The 24,850-nt window shown below is 37.9% G+C and overlaps 1 protein-coding gene across 3 annotated transcripts in view; it reads left to right on the forward strand.

The window, feature by feature from the left end:
- The first annotated feature begins 644 nt into the window (after positions 1-644).
- The window catches only part of PTBP2 (polypyrimidine tract binding protein 2), a 54,885-nt gene continuing 30,679 nt past the window's right edge, over positions 645-24,850 (forward strand). For all 3 annotated transcript variants that reach the window (XM_010582671.1, XM_010582672.1, XM_010582673.1), the window contains exons 1-3: positions 645-787; positions 2,434-2,464; positions 15,795-15,870. In XM_010582671.1, coding sequence (XP_010580973.1) covers positions 780-787; positions 2,434-2,464; positions 15,795-15,870 — 115 coding nt within the window. In that variant the 5' untranslated portion in view covers positions 645-779. The remainder of the gene's footprint in view (positions 788-2,433; positions 2,465-15,794; positions 15,871-24,850) is intronic.

The following is a 24,850-nucleotide window of genomic DNA, read 5'->3' on the forward strand; positions in this document are numbered from 1 at the left end:
AGTATTAGTGGTCAGCTATATAGTCAACAGGTTGTTTCCTTAAAAATGGCTGTATAGCCGAAGGGACTGAGCCATGAAGACAGGGCTCCCTGTCAGGGTTGGGTCCTCTGAGAGGACGGGGTGCCCCGGCCTGGCGCGGCCTCTCTGAACGTTTTTCATGACGAGAAGGGACAGGCTCCCTGCGCCGGGAAGTTCTGGCACCAAGCACGGAAAGTCTCTCCGCGCAACAAGCGCGGACCTGCGCGCCAGCTGCGGCCCCGGGCGGGGCGGCAGACACCGCCCGAGGACTGAGGAGCCCCCGGAGCAGGCCTGCCCCCACCGCCCCCGGCGGCCTCGGGCGCTCTCCCCGGGCAGGACCGTGAGCCGCGCTCCTCCGCGGCGACCTCTCTCCCTCGCGCACGCACAAACGCTCCCAAAGCGGTGCGTTGAGACGGGAGAAGCGGGAATCCCCGCCTCGCCGCGCGGCGGGTCCCGGGCGCGGGGTGGTGAGGAACCCGCTGCCGCGCCCCGTTTCCCGCCCCAGGTGGGGCAGACTGGCGGCGCCTCGCGACTCTCCTCGGCCCGGGCAGCTGATGGCAGAAACTTCAGCGGCGCCAACGGCGCATGCCCGCGCGGCTGGCGCATGCTCTGTAGCGGCAAGGGACGAGGAGCGGAATCTGGCACTCGGCAACGTTCGGCGGTTTTCGTGCAGGCCGGGCAGCCATTTTCTCACAGCCTCCTCGTACGCGTCGCCTGCGCGGCTGTCTGTCCCGCTTGTCCGCGCTTTGTCCTGCTCGGCGATGGACGGGTGAGTAGTGAGCGGGGCGGTGTGGGCGAAGGCACTGCCGCGGTTGTGCCGCCGGTCGGCGGTGGGACCTGTCCCAGCGCTGGGGGCTCGCTCCCCGCCGCGGCTGGCTGTCGGCGGGCGGGCGTCTGCGCGGGTGTGGGGAGCGGCCGCTGCCCCGGCGGTGGTGGGGACGGGCCGGCTTCCCGCCGCCGCGCAGCTGAGGCCCAGTACGGGGCGGGGGGGAGGGGAAGGGGCTCAGCTTCTCCGTAGCGTGGGCCCTTCGGTAGGGTTTTCCGTTTAAATTGCTGGGGGCTTTGGGCCGCCCCCTACTTAGTATAGTACCCGAGACGCTGGATCTGGCTGTAAAGAGGGAGCGCTGTCTACCCCCCTCCGTCCGCTCCAGAACCTCTTGTTCTTTCCTTCTCCACCGCCTTTGCCTTCTCCCCCGCCCCCCCCCGCGCCCCGACCGTGGGGTGAGGAGCAGCGCTCTGTAGGGTTCGGGTTTGTTTTGGAGCTGGCTGGAGGGGAGGAGCAAATACCAGCAGGATCCAGATGTCGAGCTCTTTTGTTTTCAGGAGCTGCCTAATAAGCCCTCTGCCTTCCCCCCCGGCCAGGTAGAAAGATGCCTTTGTGCGTGCTGGAGTCTGGCTGTAGAAGCCAAGGAAGGGAAGGTTTTGAAGGAGTCGGCCATATGGGACAGCGAGGGCCCTCGGTCCTGGCCGGGAGCTGGGGTGGGCAGTCAGTATACCCAAGGCCTTCTTTCTGTTGGACCTGGAAAGCGAGGCTGGTGGCTGTAGCCTTCGTCAGTGTAAATAGAACATCTTCCAGCTTCCAAATTTCCTCTTAAGTTGTTTACTCTGCTTCAAACAGAGAAGCAATCTCTTTGGTATGCTTTAAGTATATAACCTTTCAACTGTGAGATGTTTTAAAGGCTTTTTATGGTTAGTTGTGATTATAATGTTGGGAGTTACAAATCCTGTCTGAGAAGTCATTAATGAGTATTACATTGTGGAATGCTTTCACGTATTCATGTTTTGCTTTCATTTTTTTTTGGCGGGGACTTAGATTTCTTTTGGGATTGTGTTACATGCTGTGAGTTGTGATGTCACAACCTCTCAGAAGAAGATTTACCTTGACATACCTGTTGCAGAGTTTTGTATAGGTGTACCTGATTAAATTTCATACAGGTGTACCTGCCAATGCATTCTTTTTTTTAAGCTAATTTCAAAAAATGTGTTAGTTGCTTTCTGTTGTAAGAAGATCTATAGGGTAGGCTATGTTGCTCAACTAGCTGTCTAGTTAATATGGGTGTGTGAGAAGAGTTATGTACTTACTTTTAAATTCTTTTATTTTCACCCTATGATCTCAGGTAGTCCAGAAACCTGAGTTTCCTAAATAAATTTCCTGACAGTGCCGCTTTAAAGTAATGTTTACTTGAAACTTTGGGCTCTTTTGGAGAAGCCCATAAGCTGGGCAAGTCAGTGGCTTTTCTGAGTTTCTTTGTACTTCCTCCAACTCCTGCTGTGTTCTTTGAATATACTTTCTTGATTGGGGAAGTTGTTGGCTGTTTTGATTCCTCATTATCTTGGCATTGCAATACATAGAACAGTTGGTTTTATGAGGATAAATTGGTTGACTTGTGTTCTTGTTTTTTTCTTTTTTTACAGCATTGTCACTGATGTTGCAGTTGGTGTGAAGGTAGGATGTATACTCAGCAAATAAGGGGGCAAATTGTTGATACAAAATGAACTACTTTGAGCATCAGTAATTGCAAGTTGTAAGATTTTAACTAGTCATTGTCAGCTGGTATTTAGTCAGCTGTATATGCTTTATTAACCAAGAATCCCTAGAGGTAAATGGGAGGCTCTATACAAAAGACTTTTCTAGGCACTGAACTGCAGACAGTGGTTCTAGATTAATGTAGTGGTGTCAGCTTCTTATTTTAAAGCTTAATTTTGCAGATTTTTTTCAAAACAACACTTTCTCATTGTTGCATGGTGAATGTAAAAGACATGTTTTCTTCTTCCTCCTCCCCCCACCTTTTTTTTTTTTTCAAAATAGTTACCACAAGTTAAAAAAAGTGACTATCTGTAATAGGACACAAAAATATGGGAGGTAGACTTTGTTATGTAGACAGAGAAGTGGGCGTTTGCTTTGCTTTACTTTTTATTTTTCAAGTTCAGTTATGAATTTATCGTATTTGTTATAACAAGGAAAGAGCTTCCAAATGGTTGTTAATTTACTGTTTGTTTCACTTTTGTATTCAAATCTGTTGCAGGAATTAGATCGGTACTTCATAGAAGCAGACCGAGAAATAATGAGAATGTAAAGATATATGGGACAAGGGAACTTTAGGTTATGTTAATGGATGCATGCAAGCAGTTCTATTTCAGTGGTAGAAATGTAGACTCCACATTGGTCCGGGGACTTTGTAGCTATACTATATAGCTGCCTTTTCACCTGAAGCTGATCTATGTTAACTGGTTGGTAAGCCAGGTTTTGTCTAGTAAAACTCTTTGGCTCAGATTCAGTATTGGTCCTGGATTTGGACTAGTTCTTATACAATACAGCTAGCCTGTAGATACAGTAGCTATTTTGTCAGATGTACATCTATTAAGCAAGCTTGCTTCTAGGAGGAGCTGTAAGAAGTGAGTTACGTAGATTCTAGACCCATCTGGCTTCACATGTTCGTGCAGCATCGGAGCAAGCTTAAAATCACTCTCTGAATCAAGAGGAAAGTGTAATTATTAAAGTACTTCTGTCAGAGCTAATCCCAATCAGAAATATGAACTTTAGGAATGTATTTAATAGTTTGGAGAAATCCCAAGGAAGTTCAAGTCTTTCAGAAGTAAACTGCCTCACATGAACAGCTTTGGGGCAGAACAATTTCTAAATTGCCCTCAATCCTGTCTAATGAAGAAGCAATTTCAGGCAGACTTGTGTATTGCCTGAATCTTAAATTCTGACATTCACACTTTGGGAGAAGTAAATGGATTCAGTATCCCTTTCATTCTTAACTATGAGTGACTTAGAATCTTAGGGGAATTTGAACGTTCATGAAATACATTGTAAGCGTGTAGTGTGATTTTGGAACCATATTTTCAGGTACTAGCCAGACAATGAAGAAAAGACACTTCAGATGACATAACTGCTTCTTTCTGTTGATTGTAGAAGTTATATTATGAATATAATAAAGAAGGTAAGACAGGTGTATCAGAGGTAGTGATTAAAATCAGTACAAGGAGAGGCACAGATGTGTCAAAAAGGTGTGGTCTTTGCCTTGTAAGAATGCCTTATTCTCTGGATTTTAAAAGGGAACAATCAGTTTGTGCGTGGAAGTAGTGGGAATCCATAAAAAGGATGATGGTTTTCTGAAGAAAGTTGTTAGATATGGGAGCAGTAAACTGGAATGTATTCTGGAGCCTTTGTATCTCAAGATACTAATAAGAATGGAAAATGGAATTTCTTGCTAATTGATACATGCAGTTTGGGTAGCAGTCTAATGCTAGCTTCAGTCGTGTTTTGTGGTAGGCCATGTGAAACATTTGTCCTTTATGTTCTCTGGTGACTGTTCGTTGCTCTTGATGAACTGATGTTTTAAAGTTGAGGAATGCTTTACCTATAGGTGGTATATAAACAACTGGGAACATTCATCTGGCCTTTCCTTGGCCATTTTCTTTTCTTTGGGGTGCTTTGGGAATGGGAGGAGCAAGTTTTGAGTCCAAGGAGTTGCATGAGCAGTTTTAATGCTCTTTTGACACTGCTTTTCTTGTGACTGGATAGCTGTTGAAAGTGGGCAGGGATTTACCTGTGTGAAATCGACTTATCCAGAATATTTGTTTGACCTGATGCTTTCTTGAGATTTTGCGCCTACTGTATGTATATATGCTGGTCAGTTATACAGTATGTTTGTGATGTACTCAATTATACTTGGAGAAAGGGATTGTGACGTATGACCCTTCTGTTTGGAAAATTTGCTTTGCTTTATCATCATCAGTCATGTCGATACAAATTTGAAAATTACATTAACTATTGTCTGGCTGGTTTCTCTCTTAAACAGAAAAGTGAATGTTATATTTTTAAACCCATTCGTAAAAGAGTAATAGCAGAATTTAACTACTGTAGTCTGGGAATTGCCTTTCAATTAAAAAAGGGCTTTTGAGCTTTAGGGACTGCATGTGGGCAAGGCAAGTATGAAGTAAAATGAATACTTGCTTATAATGTTTTATTAACAGTTTTATAGTCTCAGAGTTACCTGCTAATGAGGCTGCTAAATTTGAAGCTATTATTTTTGTGCTGTATGCTTTGATTTAAAACTTTTTGTTCATCAAATTGTTGAATGTTCAATCTTGATTTTATTTACGTGTTGAGCCACCAGAAATTAACACCAAAAGCTGAGGAAAAAAAGAAAACTCAAAATGGAGGTGGAAAAAATCACATATACTATTTGAAAACTTGTTTTACATAGAGTAAATGTGGGGATTTGCACAACTCAAAATATGGAGTGGGAGCACGCTTCCTAGTTAAATCTGTCAGAGGAGCAGAGTGCTTTAATTTCTCAAAGTGTTAGAACATGTCAAAACCCAATCATCTTGTGAGTACATATGAAATAATTCATATTTGATTTGGTCTGTAATGTATTGGTTTGCTTACCTGGAATTCATGGAGGCAAGGAAATGTCACTCTGCACACAGTTCAGCCCTTATGTTACAGTTTACAAAATACTACAAGAAGAATGTGCTTTAGCTCTATGTCTGATGTTACTTTGTGAGCTCCTGTTGTATATAAGCAGTTTGTGTATTTTCAAATAGAACAGAGCTAAGGATTCCAGTAATGATAATATATTACATAGTTCATAGATTTTTTTATTTTCAGTTTCTTGAAGAAATGCTATACATTTTAAATTTATGGATTTCTTCATGCATAGTTTTAAAAATTGCCATAGTATATAAAATGTTTGCTTTTATGTTTTAAAAAGATGCATCTTTGTTGTTCTGTTTTTATTACATGAGGTCCTTAGTCAATAAATATGAAATAGCCTGCTAGTTAAACTTCTCATTGCTCATTGGCTATGTAGGTTTGACTATTAGAATCTAATAACTGTGGTTTGAATTACTGTCTTGTGTTCTCTTTACAGTTATGATGCTTTAATCTGGATAAGTAAACTGATTTGGCACTTGGAGTGATAAAGCCTTTTTCAATTGTTGAAGTGAATGTATGAAGTATATAATGTATCTTTTCTCTGGAGTAGTTAAAAGAATCCTTAGAGGGGTATAAAATGTGATGTAAATAATATACACTACACAGGTGCATGGAATAACTTAGGTGAACTTTTGGTGTGTATTGAAGATTATAGTTCTCTTTTACTGTATTTCAGTGTGTGCCACTTCAGTCTAATTTATCATCTTTCTCCTGGATGGCATATGTAGCTGTGCAGTAAATGGGGCCTGAACAATTGACTGACTCATTTTGTATACATGCATTGCACATCTTGGAATGGCTGAGCTGTACTTCTATCTGATGGGAGAAAAGCAGCAGTCATTCCTTCATGGGTGTGTTATGTGGTACATAGCACTTGGGAATTTTTGACGTTGTTGACACTGCTTTGGTCTACACTGGCCAAAAACTGACCTTCAGCTGCCAAGTGTGGACAGCCCCAGTTATACCTAGGAGGGAAAACTCATGTATTCCTGTAAACATAGTTTTGTAATGTTTAAAGATGTGGGAATGGCCTTTTTCCCCAAAAGTCAGGGCATCAGCCTTTGCATTATGCTTAAGAAAAGAGGGAATTCTTAGTGTGTATTTAGTTGGTTATGCTAGGATTGGGTAGAAGATGCTAAGAAGCACTGTCCTAGTACTTTCTAATAGTTTTCCAAACAGTAATGTGTCACAAAGTCCCCCTTTTTCCTAGTTGCTGAAATTTAACATGGGGGAATATAGTAGTATGGGGGAAGGGCAGTAGCTAAAAGCAAAAGAGATAAGAGCTGATGGAGAAAAGGAAGAGAGCACAAAGTAGCAGTGTCTGTAAGTACTCTGAAGTGTTGTCCACTTTTTTTTTTTGCCTCAGGTTCTGAGGGTTAATCTCTTCTCTTACAAAACTACAGAACGCTGACCCTTTTTTGCTACTAATAACTGAGAGTTTCCTTGTGGTGGAAACATATCGTGGATATATTGTGACTTTTTATTTGAGCTGTACACTGTGTAATGAAAATATGTGTGGAAAAAAGTCAGAAATCCTAGCAAGTTGTCAGAAGAGAAGTTTACACTAAACTTAAGAAATGAGAAAATGTATTTAAATAGCTTTTTCCTTTCATTTTTTTCTTCTTTTTCTGAAATCTCTTTTGCCTTCACTGTCATCATTCTAGATACTTAAATAAAAGGAAGGGAGTGGTAGGATAAAAAAAGTTTGAATCATTCATACAGACAAATGGTATGTGATGGCCTGTTTTATTGTATTTAAAATATTAGAATGATAGTTTTGAGCTATCTTTGCATGTCTAATATAATTACTAGTAGATTGCTTGTAGATTAGACAAAGACTGCTAAGGGCAGCAATATGAGAAAAATTACTTGATTGTGAATTAGAAGAACTATTTTAATTTTGTTAGCTAGGAGAATGTTTTATATCAACTTTTGTGTTCAATAATACTTAGTTGTAGCAACAGTAGACAGCAAAAAATGTGCAGAACATTCTGAGAGTGAAGTAAGAATGAAGTGTGACTATCTTCAGAAGTTTAGAACCAGCATCTGGATTTCTCTCTTCAGCGGTGGTATGTCGTGGTTTAACCCCAGCCAGCAACTAAGCACCACGCAGCTGCTCACTTACTCCCCTCGCCCAGTGGGATGGGAGCGAGAATCAGAAGGAAAAAGATAAAACTTGTGGGTTGAGATAAGAACAGTTTAATAGAACAGAAAGGAAGAAACTAATAATGATAATAATAAAATGACAATAATAATTAAAGGATTGGAATATACAAAACAAGTGATGCACAATGCAGTTGCTCACCACTCACCGACCGATGTCCAGTAGTTCCCAAGCGGCGATCCCCCCCAGGCCAACTCCCCCCAATTTATATACTGGGCATGACGTCACATGGTATGGAATACCGCTTTGGCCAGTTTGGGTCAGTTGTCCTGGCTGTGTCCCTGCCCAGCTTCTTGTGCCCCTTCAGCCTTCTTGCTGGCTGGGCATGAGAAGCTGAAAAATCCTTGACTTAGTATAAACACTACTTAGCAGCAACTGAAAACATCAGTGTGTTATCAACATTCTTCTCATACTGAATCCAGGACATAACACTATACCAGCTACTAGAAAGAAAATTAACTCTATCGCAGCCGAAACCAGGACATGGTATGGGGAACATATCCTTGGTGACAAAAAATAACTTCTTGCAATGAAAGACATCTGCTCTCTTTTTAACAGTAACTTTGGTAAATTGACCCTGTTTGAAATGACACTCATATTTATTCCAGAACAGCCTACTTCAATTCTTTTTCCTTTGTAACTTTGGGGTTTTTTTCCTTAATGCTCATTCTTCCACTGTAATATTTGTGGAAAAACAAGGAGAGCTGAAAATGGAGAGAAAGGAAAAATGTTGAAAATTAGTTTGTACTCTGTAGCAAGTATGCATCAATGTAAGGAAGGCTTAGTGTTCCTATTTGATACGTTTTGATGTCTGTCACTAATGGGAAATCACGTATTTTTCATTTGTAACAGAACACCTATATTTGCATCTTAATTGAGGGGGTTGTAGGAAGAGCAATGAGATCACTTGCACCATCTGAAAAATATGACCTGATACCAGCATGAAAATACCTTTCCTGTTTCTTAAAGCTTTGGGCCATGTTTTCACAAGCAGATCAAGCTGCATTCCAGTTTTCTCTGTCACTGTAATACTTGTGCAACAAATGTTTGGGTAGCCACTTCACAAACCTCTCTTGGGAACTTAACCAGGTTAAAGCTAAGTTGACACAACAGTGCATTACATCTTTTTAGTCAGATTTGTACCAAAGCATGTGATTACGTAAATGCTTGTAGCAATATAGACTTGGGGAGGACAGAATAGGAACAAGTTGTTAGGGCCAGGGAGACGGCAGGACTGTTGCTTTTGATGGTTCAAATGAGGTGGTTGTTTCACAAGCTGTTAATGGGACTGTGATGTTTGATTTAGGGGATTGGGTGGGGTTTTTTATAGCGGCAAGTACATACAGCCATTTTTAGCTTTTCATAAAAATCAGGTTTTCTATGAATGGATAACATGAGTATTGAGTTATAGACATAATAGCACTAGCGTTTTTAATTTATTATTGCAAAATAGCAGAGAATCAAGCAGAAAATACCTTCCTTATGGATCTTATTTTGAGATGTAGAAACTGCTGCTGAAGGACCAAATATGTACATCTAGGTGCCATGATTCTCTAACCAGAAAGCTAAGAACACATCCAGGTGGTATCTCTAGCAAGTTGTTCTCACCTATTCTAACTTACTGCCAGTTACGTACAGCTGCTTCAGAGTAACACTTTCCTGGTAAAAGTGGAATAGAAAGTCTGAACTGCTGGAATAAATTGTTTGTGTACTTCCTCCTGGATGTTTGAAGCGTCAGCTGGTATTGGACTAGAATCTTGCCTGCAGTCTTTCATTACAGTTGGAAGTTTGAAGGTTTCCAAATGAGGCTGGGTGGCATGGTTTAAGTGGAGACTTGATTCTTTATTCTTCAGCTTTCTGGTTTAATAGTAGTCCATCTTGATCTTGACATGCTTTGAGAAACTTGGCTCTTTTCCACATTGTATTTTGAGAACCTGGAGGCTTTTAAGAGGAATTGAGACTTGTCTCCTTTCAGTCTGAAAGACTTTTCAGATTCTGTTGATTGCTTGCTCTCAATTTCTACAAACTTTGTGTGTTTTTCATGAATTGGGTACATGGCATATACCATGCATGTAGTTGCAAGAAAAAAGAATAAAAGCTTAATTTTCTCCTACATCCTTCCTTACTGAAAAAATATGAGTGTAAAAATGGTGAAGTTAGTTGTTAGGATATATAAACAATACATGGTTGGCTGAGGACAGCATGAAAAAGAATTGAAGTGGGGGGAAAAAAAGAGAATGCAGAGAATAAATATGGAAAGGTGGTCATATTGTACCAGTTAACTTCATACTGAATTAAAAGCAAGTGATGTTATAAGTGAGTTACTAAGCACCCATGGAGTTCATGGCCTTATCTGATAAGATTTCATGCTAGTATAGTTAAATAGTGTAGTCTTAAAAAATAAAAATCAAGTAGACATACTCCTTTTATGTAGGGTTCTGGTGAAGTGATAACAAGGTTATAGTTTAAATTGTGTGCTTTGTAAAATACCTATAAACCTGCATGGAATTTCTTCTGGATTGTATGTTTGGACCTGGCTTGTCCTGTTCTGAATGATTCTTCTGTGATCCAGTATGTATGAGAGGTGTAACAGTCTATTAATTAGGTAATTTAGATTATGTGTTTTGACAGTAGTGTGTATAGTCAGAGCATAAGGCAGATAAAGTATTTCTTCTTCACTAGAGTATGTGAGAGTGTATTTATGCAGTGTTTCATTAAAAATTTATCCTGTTAAAAATGAAGCATTCATTAAATTCTGATCCATTGGATGTAAATTGAACAAAGTTTATAAATGCTGTGGTTGGGGGTTTAAAGTGTGTTGTCCTGTTGTTTCCAACATCCACTCCCCAAAGCTAATTCACACACTGAATATTGAAGCAGTGTGTTTACAAGTGTGTATCTGTTAGAGGGGAATGTTTAATGTCTGGGTTGGAATTATCATATGCTTTTATTCCTCTCCGTTAGGTTTCTGGCTTTTTCTTTTAAATTGTTCCCAGATGTTGTTAGAAATGAAGTGTTTTACAGTGCTGTTAGATTTCTTTAAATCACGAGATCCGTCTCCTGGCTTGTCATACCCCTTGGGAAATTCATGCCTGTAGGCTGAGAAAGACTGTGGTAAATGCACAGTGCAGCTGAAGTTCTCCTTTTTTCTTTCATCTGGGGGAGGAAGCAGGGAGAGAGGGAAGTGGTGGGGGGCAAAAGCATCCTGTTCTTGAAAGAGGCTTGTAATATCAGCAAATTTGAATACCACAAATGAGAGGATTTATCAGAAAATGTATTTTTCAATATCTTTGAGTGTATTCTTTATCTTTTCTAGTGGGAGTTTAAGAATTTATTTTAGATGATGCTGTTGACTTTTTAACAAAGTGCAGTTTTGTCATTTGTTTACTGTTTCTCGTAGTATTGGTTTAGCGTTCTTGTAGTATAGTAGTAGTGCATCTACACATGCTTCTAATAAGCCTTCTGTGGTACACTCAATTTGTTATGTTAGGTTCAGCCATAACTTCTGATCAGACCCTTCATAGCCCTGAATTATTGGGAAAAGAGCTGATAATGTTTCTCTCTCATTGGTAACTCTCAAGCCAAAGTTGTTACTGTTTGTGTTTTTTTTACTTTGGATGTAATAAAATCTGGGGAATGTTTGAAATTTTTAAAGCCATATCTGGAATGTGAGGAAAATAGTTGGCAAAGACTTCTAAATAGTATATTTTTTATAAGCCTGGAAGGATAGTATGACTGTAATGACTTCCTGAAATTACATAGCTACTTAATATAACCTGTGATAGCATGAAGCTTTATAGTAGTCTGTTATGGGGGGAAAAATCTGAAATCCTCCTATGTAAATCCAGCTTGTGTAGTGAGGGATTCTGAGTTATCTATGACTGTTAAAGCAAGGAGCTAGGAGATTAATTTGATGAGCTAGGGGCTTTTTCCTTTTCTTTGTATAACTGATTTTGTAAATTGTAGAAGAGACAGTATATACAATAACTGTGTTCACTTACAGAAATTAACTGAAATATTGAAGTGATATCTTCAATTAACAGCATATAAAATAATTTTTGTATGTATAATTTTTAAGTTTCTCTGAAATACATGTTAAAAGTCTCAGTTGGTATATTTTTCATCTTTTTCTGAAAGTGATCCCATATGCCAGTTTTATGTAGTTCCATTGGTTGAAGCCATAAATTAACATGCTGTTTTCACACTGCAGATGGAAATGCTCTCATGGGGGCAAGGGTGATAACATGGGCTTCATTGAAAGGACAGTATTGACTTTGCAACAAATTTAAGGTTCACTCAGTGCAAGAAGTTAGTTTGGTGATTTTCTTGTTTTGTGTAATAGCATTTTGGCAGATGCTGGTTTTGTGAAGAAATGTTTTGGATATCTCTGATCAGAATAGTTACTGGTTTAGCATTTATGGAAGATTAATGTAGATTAATGTTCTTGACATTGGTAGGAATAGAAATATGACATTGAAAACTTGTGCTGTTGAGGACTAGGTGTCAGAAGATGACCTATTAATAGTATAATAGCAGTTTGCACTTTTTATTTTGTCCTTTATAATCTTCTTCCCTCATGGTAAAATGGATATTCAATTATTCTCCTACCATGTTGCTATTATAGGAACTTTCCTTTGCAGTCTATGGCAAAATAAAATCATTGTAGTGGTTTTTGTTCATTTGTTATTTTAATTTATATTTGGACATTCCTGTCACCTATGTGCTTGTGATCTTCAGTCTTGTTATAAAATCTCAAACGTGCTTTGATTCTTTAGAACACAGCAATTTGCATGGATGGGGAAAAGAGTTAAGTGAACATTGCTCTTTGATCTTCCATTCTTCATTGAATCTGATTCACTGTGTTCTTCAGAGATCTGAGTTTAGTTTCCTTATCTCTGAAACACTCAATAGAATTTACCTAAATTAGTTTAAAGGTTTCTTTGCATTGCATAATTTGACTAGCAGAACTGTCATGCTTGAGAATAAGACAAGCGAACGTTCAAGATGCTTGGGAAATGGGTTATAATTCTGAAATTTGTGTGTGAGAGAGTGGAGTGATGAAGAGCTTTGCCCTTGGAGCAAGATGCCAGGCCTTTTTGTCTTAGCACCCTCTAAAAGAAGATGCACATAAAACCAGAGCCAAGCACCCCAAAACACAAACTGAATAAAGTCTTATCTCTGCTGAATAAATGTAAGTAAGTATTTATGTCTGTGCTGTAATTCAGGAGGTGCTTCTGTCACATAGTAGTGCCAGTCTAAGAGTACGCATTGACTTACTTGAAATGCTTATACTGAATTGCTTTACTAGACAACTGTTGTCCTAAGATAACCCTTTTGAAGTAAGTGACAATTACCAGGCAGTTACTGCTTTTGATTTTTTTTAATTTAACTGCTCTGTGTCCAAGTGTCTTTTGCAGCATAGCTGGTTTTAAAGTTACATACTGAATGGAGTGCAGAGGTGTCTAGGCTACTTAAGAACCAATAAGGAAAAATAGCCATGTATATCTAATAAGGTCATTGGTCACACAGTACGAGATACCTTTGTCTTTTTAGTAAAAGCTTGGCAAGTATATATGGGCGTGAGTTAGCAGAAGTTTGCTATACGTTTGTGATTTCATGGTGAGCATTCCACATACAAACCTGTACATCTGTGACTCAGACTTGTGAACACTGATTTATGAGAACAAAACAAATGTAGAATTTATGATACATGCCAATATAAGGAATTCACGTTTACTTGTTCTTCTGAAGCAAAACTGTTAAAACTCTTTCAAGTGGAATGACAAAATCTGGTGATCGACTCTGAATGTATTCATGAAATGCAAAATGGTATGTTTCAAAATGAAAACTCTTTTAACTGTTCACAAAACACAAATACAGTAACTGAATATCCACTCTATTGAGTAATTTGTGCTCCTTTTGGATTTTTCTGCTGTGGATTAAGAAATTAACAGCTTTTCAAAAGCCTGATTTACTAGGAACCAGAAGTTTATGTAATCACTCTTGTGTTCTGCTAGTCAGCAGTTGCTGATGGAAGTAACTTTTTGAAGCTGAAGACAGCTCAAATTTGAGATATTTCAGAATTGTAAAGTTCCTGCGGGTTTTGGGAAGACCATTCATTTGGTACTGGGGATGCTTCGGGTGTTTACATAGTAAATGCTGTACTGTTCCAAATTAATGCCTGGCGTATAAAGGAAAAAAAAAAAAGCTGCTGAATTATCTTAATATGCCTGACTATGAACTGATTCAGAGTCTGCTGCTACTTCTGCATATTCGGTTGAGCTGTCCAGTCTACAGACCAGGGCTTCCAAGCAAGGCTAGGTGGATAGCTGCAAGCAGAAATAACTGCAGTTATCAACCGAGTGAGCTAATACTGCTAGTAATCTTGAACTTTGCAATATTCTACCCATGTAAATATTATGTTAGAAAAATAGAACATTGAAGAGAAAGAAGGAATGTTTTATGTTTCAACTTATACTGAGTGCCTGGGTTAGTGTATTGTATTTACAGTACAAAGCAGTGTAGTTTGAATAATGAAAGAGTTTCCATAACTTCTCTAACTTGTTTCTCAGTTTTGTCCAGCTAAGTTTTTCCTTAGTTATATCTGATTAGAGATCTGTCATTACATTGAGAAGGACAAGACACAGTCCTTCTCATGGTCCTACCTAATCTTGGTATTGGGTGTTACTCAATTTTAAAGGAAATCTGTTGTTGATTTGGTAGGCACAGCTTTGTTAATTGCTATGTAGCCTTAAGAGCTCAGAGTATTCAATAAAGTGTATCAAGATTCTTCAGAGCTAATGTTGAAAACTGAGTAAACTTGAATGGCTCTATGCGTACATACACAGTATATACTATTTTTAAGAGCTTGTGGATTTCAGGTGTGGATTAAACAAACTTTAAGATACTGCTCTGATTATGAGCACACATACAGTACACTATGGTAAAATGGTAAAGGTTTGATTTTATGCATCTTGCAACTGTGCTGCCTAGAAAAGTGATATCCTCAGGTTAATTTAGTATGCAGTATTGAGGTGCCCTGTAAAACATATTCACTAACTATTCTTGAGATTCTATTGTAGTATCCACAACAGAATGAAAAACATTTATTTTTGTAAAGATGGGTAGTAACTGCTTTCTTTCCTCATTTCTGTTTTAGCAGTGACCTGGATTAGTGTTACGGGTGCTGGGGAAATACTTTTGAAGTGGGGAAAGAACCAATAAGAAATTAAAGATAATCTGCAAAGGATGTCAGGTTTATTCCCCTTTAAATTTTTTTTTAATGAAGGATCACCTAAATATTTTGGGGGCTTTTTGAGAGAGGAAGTCTTGAGGGATTGAGAAGGGGTTGGAGGGTAAAAGAAAAAAGGGAAAACCAAAAAAGGCATGAAAAGAAGCAAAAGCCTCTTCAGCTATGTCAAATGCCCATCTCACAAGTAATTTGATAGAAAATTCTATCTTGTACATTTTCAATATAAACCCTCCTCTGATTTTTGCAGCCCATTTTCGAGTAATTTTTGAAAAGACTGTTTAATTGATATTTACCATGTTTTAAGAACTACGATGAAGATGCAGTTCCCTGCCATAAATTGTGTTTTGCAGGACAAATGAATGCCCCCAAAATGAAAATTGACCGTTTCCTATGAAGGAAGATGAGTCTTTTTTTAAATTTTTTTTTTTAATAGGGGTTTTAGAATTGAGCTAAACTCCATATTTCTATTTGTATAGATTTCCCTTATAGTTTCAGCTAGATATAGTAATTTAATATATGTATATTAAAATATTTAAACATGTTAATTTAGATGTTATTGAAATATACTAAATATATTTAATTATCATAATATTTTAATTTGAAATGCTGGACAAAATTACTGTTCAGCAGTTCTCATTGTGTCTGGAGGTGGCTCCGCTTCAGTGGTGGGTGAAACAACTGTGCTTAAGCTGCTCTCATTTCAAAGATTGCCATGTAAATATACTGCTTTACTTAGATTTCAAGTTATTGCACTTATCTGAAAAGAGGAAGTCTGCCAAATCTGAATAGGTTTGGTTATGCTTGCTTACGTTCTTCTAAAGGTTTTCCCTGTCAAACTGACATTTTTAATATCATCTTTAAAAATCACAAAATAGAGGAAAAAAACTCTCTTACTGTCTCTTTCTTTTTAGAGAGGATCTGACGAACTTCTTTCAGGCAGTGTACTCAATAGCCCGAACTCTAACATGAGCAGCATGGTAGTTACTGGTAAGTGATGCCCTTTCAAAGGAGAAATCTATCATTTATACTTGGACTAATTTCCTGTTTACAAGGGGAGAACACTGAAACAAGAATCCGATGTGCTATAGAGAGATAAACTGTTGGCATGCATTAGACTGTAGTGACCTGGTATATACTCACAAATCTTGGGTATCTGAGAATAATAATCCCAGAAAACAAGAGGCAACTTTCAGGTGTCTGTGCACTAAATTGTTGGTGGGTGATGGGATGAAAAATTACACTTGCCTTGCACAGCCGCCTTCAAAGTAAGGAATCACAACTACCAAGCACAGGTAAACAGCTTAACAACTGTGTGACATCAGCTTTTTCACACATAGACATCTGTGAGTCTGGGCATTACAGAGAAGAACCCTGTGCAAGTGTCATAATATAATATGGATTCAGGAAAACAGAGTTTTGCTCTGTTCTAGTTTAGACTGCTAAAGCAGGAAACTTAACTTTGCTGCTTCAGTCTGAGATTGCAGTGGTAGAATCTCAGAATGTCAGTGCAAAGTGAGTGTGTTGTTCTTGAGTCAAATTTTGGGTGGTGCTAGATGGAAGGGCTTCTCACGAATTGGCACATACTGAAATGCCTTCTATTGCAGTTAATGCTGCTGTATGTTGAACGTGCATTGAGTTCCCTTGGAGAGCTCACTTCAGGGGTCTTGCTTTTTTCTTTTTCCCTCCCTCCCCTCCCTCCCCTCCCTCCCCTCTGATGTGAAGGAATTGGTTCATGGCAGCAGAGTTTTGCTTAGCTTTCCAAATAGTTGCCTGGTTCACTGCTTTAATATGCTTGATCAATTTTACCGTATTTCTCTGCTGAGCATTATAGTTGCTGATACTAGTAGCAGACTCTTTCCTTTTAATCTAGTAAAGATTGGGATTCAGAGTGCAATTTCATGTTATGTTTGGGGTGCTGTGGTGGCAGCTGCCGGAATGGGTAGTTCTGTGCTTTCTCATCCTACCTCCTTAGCACAGGCAGAACCCCCCCACACCCAATGCCACATGTTTCTGCTCCACTCTCTGTGTTGGAGTGCTCATAGATGTGCAGAATGAGCTAATCCAGCATTAAACTGTACTGCTAAAAAGTGTAGTTTTTCCTTGGAGCAACTTAACTGATAAGTCATGTGGCTGCACAGTTGCTAGATTCAGTGCATTGTGGGGTGGAGGAGAATGGCAGCAGAAGAGAGGAGAACCACTTCCATTGGCAGTTCTGTAACCAAAGGTGAAGAGATGATACTTCTTTGGAATAGATCAAAAATGCGGTGCAGTGCATTCATAGCCAGTTGAGAACTCCAGAACATCTGTTAATCTCCCCTGCTTTTCTTTCTTCCTTCTGGTTCTGAAAGAGGTCCCTGTTCTTGTTTTCATTTTCTTGATGTCGTCTGCAGTGCTGGATATTAGTGCTTCAGCAATTTGCTTCACTTAAATGAGAAACTAGAGTGAAAAGGAGCTTGGGTTGTGTGTGTGAGGGTTTGAATTTGGCTGGGGGGGGGGCGGGAAGCACTGTTACCAGGACAAAGTCCTGAATGTTACCAAATTTTCCATGTATTTTGAGAGAAACTTTTAGTTCAGGAAAACTAAATGTAAGTTAATTTATTGAAGGAAAAAAAAATTAAAAGCTAAAGGGAAAACAAAATTTGATCTATGAATTATTAAAATTTTGAGTTTTCAGCAGAAAAAATACAGAAACTTGTCTAAGAAGGCTCAAACTTTAAATAGAAATTCTTTTCTCCTCAAAAAGTTCTTAAAATGGAAAAGAGTGCTTTGATTCCATTATATGGACTTGGGAGTTTGACGTATTTTAGCAAATACAGATTCTCCTCCCCACCTTGGTTTTGTTTCCCCCCTTTTTAAGCTGATTTAGGGTTTGGGTTTTGTGTTGGTTTGTGGGATTTTTTTCTTGTTATCAAAGAAAAAGCATTTGTAAGAGTTTTCAAGTGAATTTATTCTTTACATTTTATACAAGTAAGATCTCTTGATATGTCTCTAGGCATACAGAACCATAAATGACTTCTCAGAAATGATCTCATTAACAAGCAACAGTGCTCTGAGTAGTGGCTTGGTTTCTGTAGTATCAGTTGCCTGTTATAAAAGTTTTCATATTAGTGTGCAATATATAAAGGAGGTTGGTGGAAAAATAGTCCCAAACAAACAAAAAACCCCAATCTGAATGCAGTATTATAACTAAGTCATTCTCTATAGAGGTCAGTGGAAAGGGGGACATTTTGGGTTGGGTTTTTTTGTTTGTTTTTGAGCAGTTTCTTGGGATTGCCTTCAAATTTCTCTTCTGCCTGCCTGCCTTTGTAAAATAGCATTTAAAAAAACCCTGTAGAGTGGGCTAAATCCACAGTTCAGTGTTATTCTGAATATATCCTCCCATATCTCTCTTATTGTGAGTCTGGAAGTACTTTTTCCAGACTTGCACAGTTTACAAGTTCAGATTGTAGACTCGGAAGTAATTAGATCTGAAATGGAAACCCATGTGTTAATTTTTCTGTACCCATCTCCTGAAGCCAAATGAGTTCAAGTATTCTTTACGTCCAAATTAATGTCCTCCTTTTGCTTCAGTTCTGTTGTTACTTTTCTCTTTGGAAGAATTTAAAACTTTTGTGAACAGAGGTTTTTTTGATGTAGCCAAGGCATGGTAGTGATGAATCTTCTTTGGATTTTGTAGGGCTTAAGAGAATCTGTAATCATTGATTTAAGTTCTTTGTAAAGGAGACATGTTGTAGAACTCTGCCTGAATTGTAATTCTTAAAACTAATGCTTGTTCTTGCCTTCTCATTCTTAGAGTTTGGAAGTGTCATGATTTTATGAGACCTGGTCATTGTTTTCTGGAGTACGTAGAAACCTATTCTGGTTTTTACCTCGATATTTTCAACATCTGATCACATATTTTTCCAAACAGATACCTAGATGAACAGAAGAAAGACACAGTTTGTTTTGTAATCCTCTGAGCCTTATTGGTAAAAGCATACACAATCGAAAAACCAGTTGTCACTAGCAGTGCCCTAGCAGGCCTAAACTTAGAGCAAAAACTTGTGAATCACAGCCTCATTTCTTTCTGAAGCTCTGCTATAGAAATATTAACCTAAACCAAATTGCTTAAGTTGTCAAAAAAATGGCCTTATCACGGAAGTGGGTGGTTTTGGTAGAACTGGGGGCTGCGTCTTCAGGGGTGAAAGGAGATGAGTTTTTTAAAAATGATCATCCTACCCTTTTATCGTGGTAACAGTTCCATTAGGTTTTTTTGGTATTCAGCTGCTGTTCAGTTAGAATACTGTAGTACTTTAATGCTTTTATGAATACTCTTGCTCTAATTCTTTTTCTTAGTCTGAGAAAGGCATGAAAGATGCATGCTTTCTCTGCCCTATAGGGAGTCTTACATATGAATCCCTCCCTGTTTTTTTGTGAAAGAAAATTTTTGCAAAATTGTTGGACAAACATTTGGTTTGCTTTCTTATTGATTGTTTGAACCACTGGTAATTTGATAAACAATATGGAATTAAGGAAAATGCTAGCATGTTGGACTGTTGTCCAGAGGACATTGCTCAAAATACAAGGGCTGGTCCTTGAGCATTTTCTAAACAGCTTTGTCATCAGTATCAATCTTCAAGTGTGTACAGATGAAAGGAAATTGACAGTATGTTATATTAATATTCACTACAAGTTACTGTCTTAAGTACTTTGTGTGTCTTTTGTAAAAGAACAGCCCTAAAAGAAATTTACACTTGGATAATTGAGGATGACTTCTTTGTGAGTTCTTTTACCACTTAATTCTGAACCCTTATATCTCCTCTTTTGGACATAATTTGATTACTGTCGTTGTTGTGGAATATCATTTCAGTCAAGCATTTATATTTAAATATACAATTTTTTTTTTCCTGAATTAGTTTATAAGCCATATGGCAGAAAATCGTTCTGTAAACATTGAGGGAAGAATCCCATCTACTAGGTCAGAATTTGTTGCAAGGGAGGACAGCTTGTAAGGTTCCAGGTCAGCAAATATCTAAACTTTTCTAATAAGTTCTCTTTTTTTATGTTAGATGTTTAATTTTCTGAGCTTTTTAGCACCAGCTGACATTGATATGTTGAAGTTGTATTGTCAGAACCACAGGCCTTCTACTACTGCTTGAACCACTACCAGTGTTTTCCTTCAGCTTTTCTGAAAATATTGTCTGTTCTCATTTTCTGTTATAATCTTGCTTGGTTCCGATCTCTTCGGAGAGCATAACCTTGTCATAAACATCTGTGAATTCATTTTTTTTGTCTTGGTGCACAGCAGACTGACTAGAAAGGCAGTTTAGGTAAACTATGGTTTGGTAACAGGATTCTGAGAAACCAGAGCTGAAGCCAGGATATTTAAAAAATATTTTTGTCTCTGGGTGTTTTTCAAGACATTGGTTATGCACATTGTAAATGATTGTACATAAACAACTGTTTTCACCTTTCAGTGCTGTGTGTTCAGTAAATACATAACTGCAGTTGCTTATTCTGCAGCTTTTAAGTCTAAGAAAGTCCCTTCTCTTTAAGAACTAGAAAAGGCATTTCTTCTGTGATGGGTTACTTTTATGCTGAACTTCTTGTGAGGCTTTTTTCTTTTCAGGTGGAGGACTGCTTAATGGAAGTTTTAGGAACAGTTATATATATATGAAGATGCTCATGCCATGAACTGTATTGCTGAAATCCACACCAAAAAAAATTAAAATTTTAAAGGGATGTAGATAAAAAGTGAAAGATGTTGATGAAAGTTTTATGAAACTTGGCTTGTCAAAGACAATGGATGAAGAAGAAAGATTGGCAGGTTTTTTTAACTATGGCTGCCACCAATTTCATTGTTCACATTTGTGTGTTGAAGTTGAATCAGTGAAAACATCTCAAAAATCGTTTTGTAGCTGAGCTCACCAAACTCCTGGAGCTTTAAACGATACTATTAATCTTGATCTTATTTTTACTATATTAGCAGGGAATGTTAACAGTGACTTTGATAGGTAATTCATTGTATTAACAGAATATTTAGCACTGAGGCATACAAGCTAATAATATTTCAAGTGCTGTATTTAACTTGGGGAATAAACATAGATGTGCTGGTTTTGATGGCACATTAAGTAAAATTGATTATTAGTTAACATTAATGATGTCTAAACATAGGTAATCTACTTCTGAAGTTTGCAAATTGATTACAATTAATAGTAATTGGAAAGATCTGAAGAAGTACAGTACATGCGATTGGAAAGTATAATAATTTAATAATAGACTATAATTTACATTTTTCTGCAGATATACTTGGGCATGTGCATGTGGATGAACTAAATTTTAATACTCTGAATGTCTGAACAATATATCTTTTTGCAAATTAAGAAACTTTAAAAAAAAAACCAAACAAACACGCAAAAAACCCAAACCCCTCAACCTCAGGATGGGAGAAATAAAATGTGGCTATTATTATTAATTTAGTTCATTTCTGTCTGCATCGCTATGCCATGGTAATTCATTTTTGTCCCACTTCAGTTGCATTTCACTCTAGCTGTAGTATTTTTACATATTTTAAAGGCCAAAGGGAAGTGCATTAGTTTTAGACTGGGCAACATTGAACAGCCACTATACCATATTGTAAGTGTGCTATGGTAGTTGCTTAGAAAACTTACTCAGTGCTGCTCAGTGAATTTGGAAACAGAGGGGCAGCCTATGTGCAGGTTTGCCAGTTAGAAGCTGTGTAGTTAATTTTTTAATTGCTTGGCCATGTTTACTTACTTAAGTTCAAATTCCTGAGAGGTGGTATTCTTTGTACAATAAGATAGTTTTATTACTGATTGGTCAAGATTTTCCTTTGCATGTGGCCCATGTCCATGGTAAAAATCCACCTATTACTACTGGTTAATGCTTTACTTCAAGTGGTAAAGCTTCCACATGTAGTAGTGGCCTAGCAAGGCAAGGATAATGGGGTATATAAAGTATGTTGAAGTACAAAGTCTTGCAGAACATACTCTGCCTTCCCCCGCCAAGCCCCAAAACAACAGCAAAACCCTTTAATTTTAAGGTTAACAAATGCAGACTTCAGAGTACTTCACGTTCTTCATGTTTTCATCTTATTTTTGAATGTAGTATCTCCTTTTTTGCTCTTTCAAACATTTTAAATTCCAGATTTTATCTTTAGCTTGAACTTTTGATGTCTGTACTAAAACACAAAGGTCCTGTTTTTCTTGTTTTGGGAACCTATTGACACTTGTGGAGAAGTTTGTCACTGGATCAGACCAAAAGTCTCCTCTTCCTACATTTTATCTGTGACATCAGGCTGGATATATATATTTAAGGAAAGAACCTCAGAAGCAAAACCACAATGTTCTCTGTTATACTTTCCCAATTTGTGGTTGTCTGCGGTTTCCTTAGCTGATTGTTTTATGCAAACGATTGTGTTTAGTAGCCACTGCAATATTTAATCTTTCTCTCTGGTCATAATCCACAACTGTAAACTAGATATCTTCATAATTCCATTACCTTTCTCTTGGACAGGTATTTCTTGTGTGGATATGTGTTCTATGTTCTACTTGTTGATAACGTTAAATTTCATATATTTAGCTAATGTGACAGAAGTACTTTCTATGTTAGCAACAACAATGAATAATACTGTTAGTAAGCTTCTTGTCTTTAATGTATAAACTGATTGTATTGGAGGATGAAATAAGTGTTTCAGGAAAGCCTAAGTATTTACTTTTTTTTTTAGTTGGTTGGTGGTGTGTACTGACAGTTATGAAACAGATATTGACTCCTGCAGAAAGGATATTTATTTATCAATTACTTCGCTACGCTGATATGCAGGGATTTATCATCAGCATCTTGTGATGAATTTTTAAAATTTTTTTCCCCTTCTTTCCAGGAAATAATAGGTGAAAGCAAGTTTTTATTGTATGCAAAATCTTTGCCCATAGCCACATAGTTACATTTCTATATTAGGAGATTGTGTGAATATGAAAGAAGGTTATTGTAAAGGAAAATTACACATCTAATTTAAAGGCTTCATACATTTTCAAGGTCAATTACGTGTTTTTGGCTTCAGAACGCTTTAGGTTATATTTATTTATTTCTCAAAAAAAAAAAAAAACTGCGCAGAGAAAAACTCTAGGATGAAATCTCATTAAGATATGTTTTCAAAAATAGTTATCAGCAGGAAGTTAGTTATTCACTGTTTGTTAGGAGTTATGCTGAACTTTAAGATCAGTTTTTCTGCAAAAACTACTTGGGAGCATTACATCTTCATAGCTTTAACAATTGAATGCCATGGACTTACAGTATTCCTTGTGTACATTGCACTTCATTCTGTTGCTTATATATGTGTATAGGTTTCTATTTCTGTGTTTAATAAAATAGAAGTTTCTAACTAAAAATGCCAGGGACCCAAGTTGTTTAGATAATGGCCATTTATAGGCTTTGTCAACTGTTAAGCATTCAATTTCAACAACTTCATTTATGCTAAACTGAAGGAACTCTGTGCAACAGGGATGTGGCTTACGTATCAACTATGTTTAGGGTGTAGTATCCTATTTAGGAGAATAATGCTTTGAATGCCATTTGTAGAGATGAGATTTTGTTTAGAAGTAGACAGCTGATGTCATACGGAAACTGGATTTTTCTTCTCCTTGGTGGAGAGCCAAAGAAGGCTTGCATCTGTGCAACGGCTGTTACAGGACAGGGGGGTTTTTTGGTAGTCTTGAGTTGAATATAATGAATATTCACGTTAGATTTCTGATTTTTTTTTTTTAATTTTTTAAAACTATATATTTAAGGCTATAACTTGATTAGTAAATGAACTAATACTAACACTGTTTTAGTCATGCTGTTCTCATGGTGATTTTTTTTTTCCCAATGTAGATATTGTATCATTATGCTCTTCAGTGCATGTTTATTTTTATTAGTTATAGCAGCAAGAGGTTTGAATTGGATCAGGCTTTTCAAGTCTGGTGAAAGCCAAACTACTTGATGAAATACCTACTTGGCAATAAGCTTCCATTTAATAACAGTTCCTCAGCAGTATTTAGTTGGCTTGTGAGGTGTCCCCCTCCAACATCCCCTTGCCCCCTCCCAGTTTTCTGCAGTTTTGTCTTTCTCCTGCTGTATAGGGAGGGATCTTTTGGGTTACTTGTTTATCTCTTATCTCCACAGACTCCATTGCTACTGCAAGACAATGTTATTCTTTTAGTACCTTGGTCTTTTTGACTTAACCTTTTAACCTTTATGGACACTGATTATGTCGGTACAATTTGTTAGAGAATGAAGCTGTTGTTCTAACAGTAGTTGAATTCACCTTTTCAGTGTCTCTGAACAAGTTGTGTTCCCATGTTTTAAATGTTGTGGTTTTCTATTCCCAAGTGCAATTTAATGGTGTCTCTCCAGCTGAGAAGTACCCTTTAAAATGGCAAATAAGAGACTAAAGTTAGGGAGAAAGATTTCATACAGTGCCAAAAACTCTTAATAACTGTTCTGAAAGCTAAATTTCACTTGTTCAGAAATGTTTTGAAAAATTCACTTGTGCATGTGCATGCATATTTAGTATATGACACACACACACACTTTATTACTGCCATTATTGAAATAGTAAGTGTTAGGCTACGCTGGCTGGATAATCAAAGGTAGAAACAGTACATGTTCTCTTGGCTTTCAAGAAAAGCAGTAATAACCAATGTTGTGTTAATTTCTTCTCTTTTCTGAAAATCCAGTCTTAAATGTTTTGGGATAAATTTTACTTTTAAGAAGGTGGGCTTCATTTTTATGAATGTTACCAGTTCAGCTTTCACTGTGCAAGGCATGCTTCTGCCAATAAGTAATAAACAACTTGTCATGGTTGCTTGCCCTACCACTGAAAACTTTCTTTGGGCATTACATAGCATTGAGAATGCTTGTTGCCAGTTCCCCGATCCTGTGTGTGTCCCGTCCCCCCCTCCCCCCCCCCCCCCCTTTTTTCTTTTCC

The sequence above is a fragment of the Haliaeetus leucocephalus genome, unplaced genomic scaffold, assembly GCF_000737465.1.
Source record: "Haliaeetus leucocephalus isolate CR32 unplaced genomic scaffold, Haliaeetus_leucocephalus-4.0 Scaffold848, whole genome shotgun sequence".
Lineage (NCBI taxonomy): Eukaryota > Metazoa > Chordata > Aves > Accipitriformes > Accipitridae > Haliaeetus > Haliaeetus leucocephalus.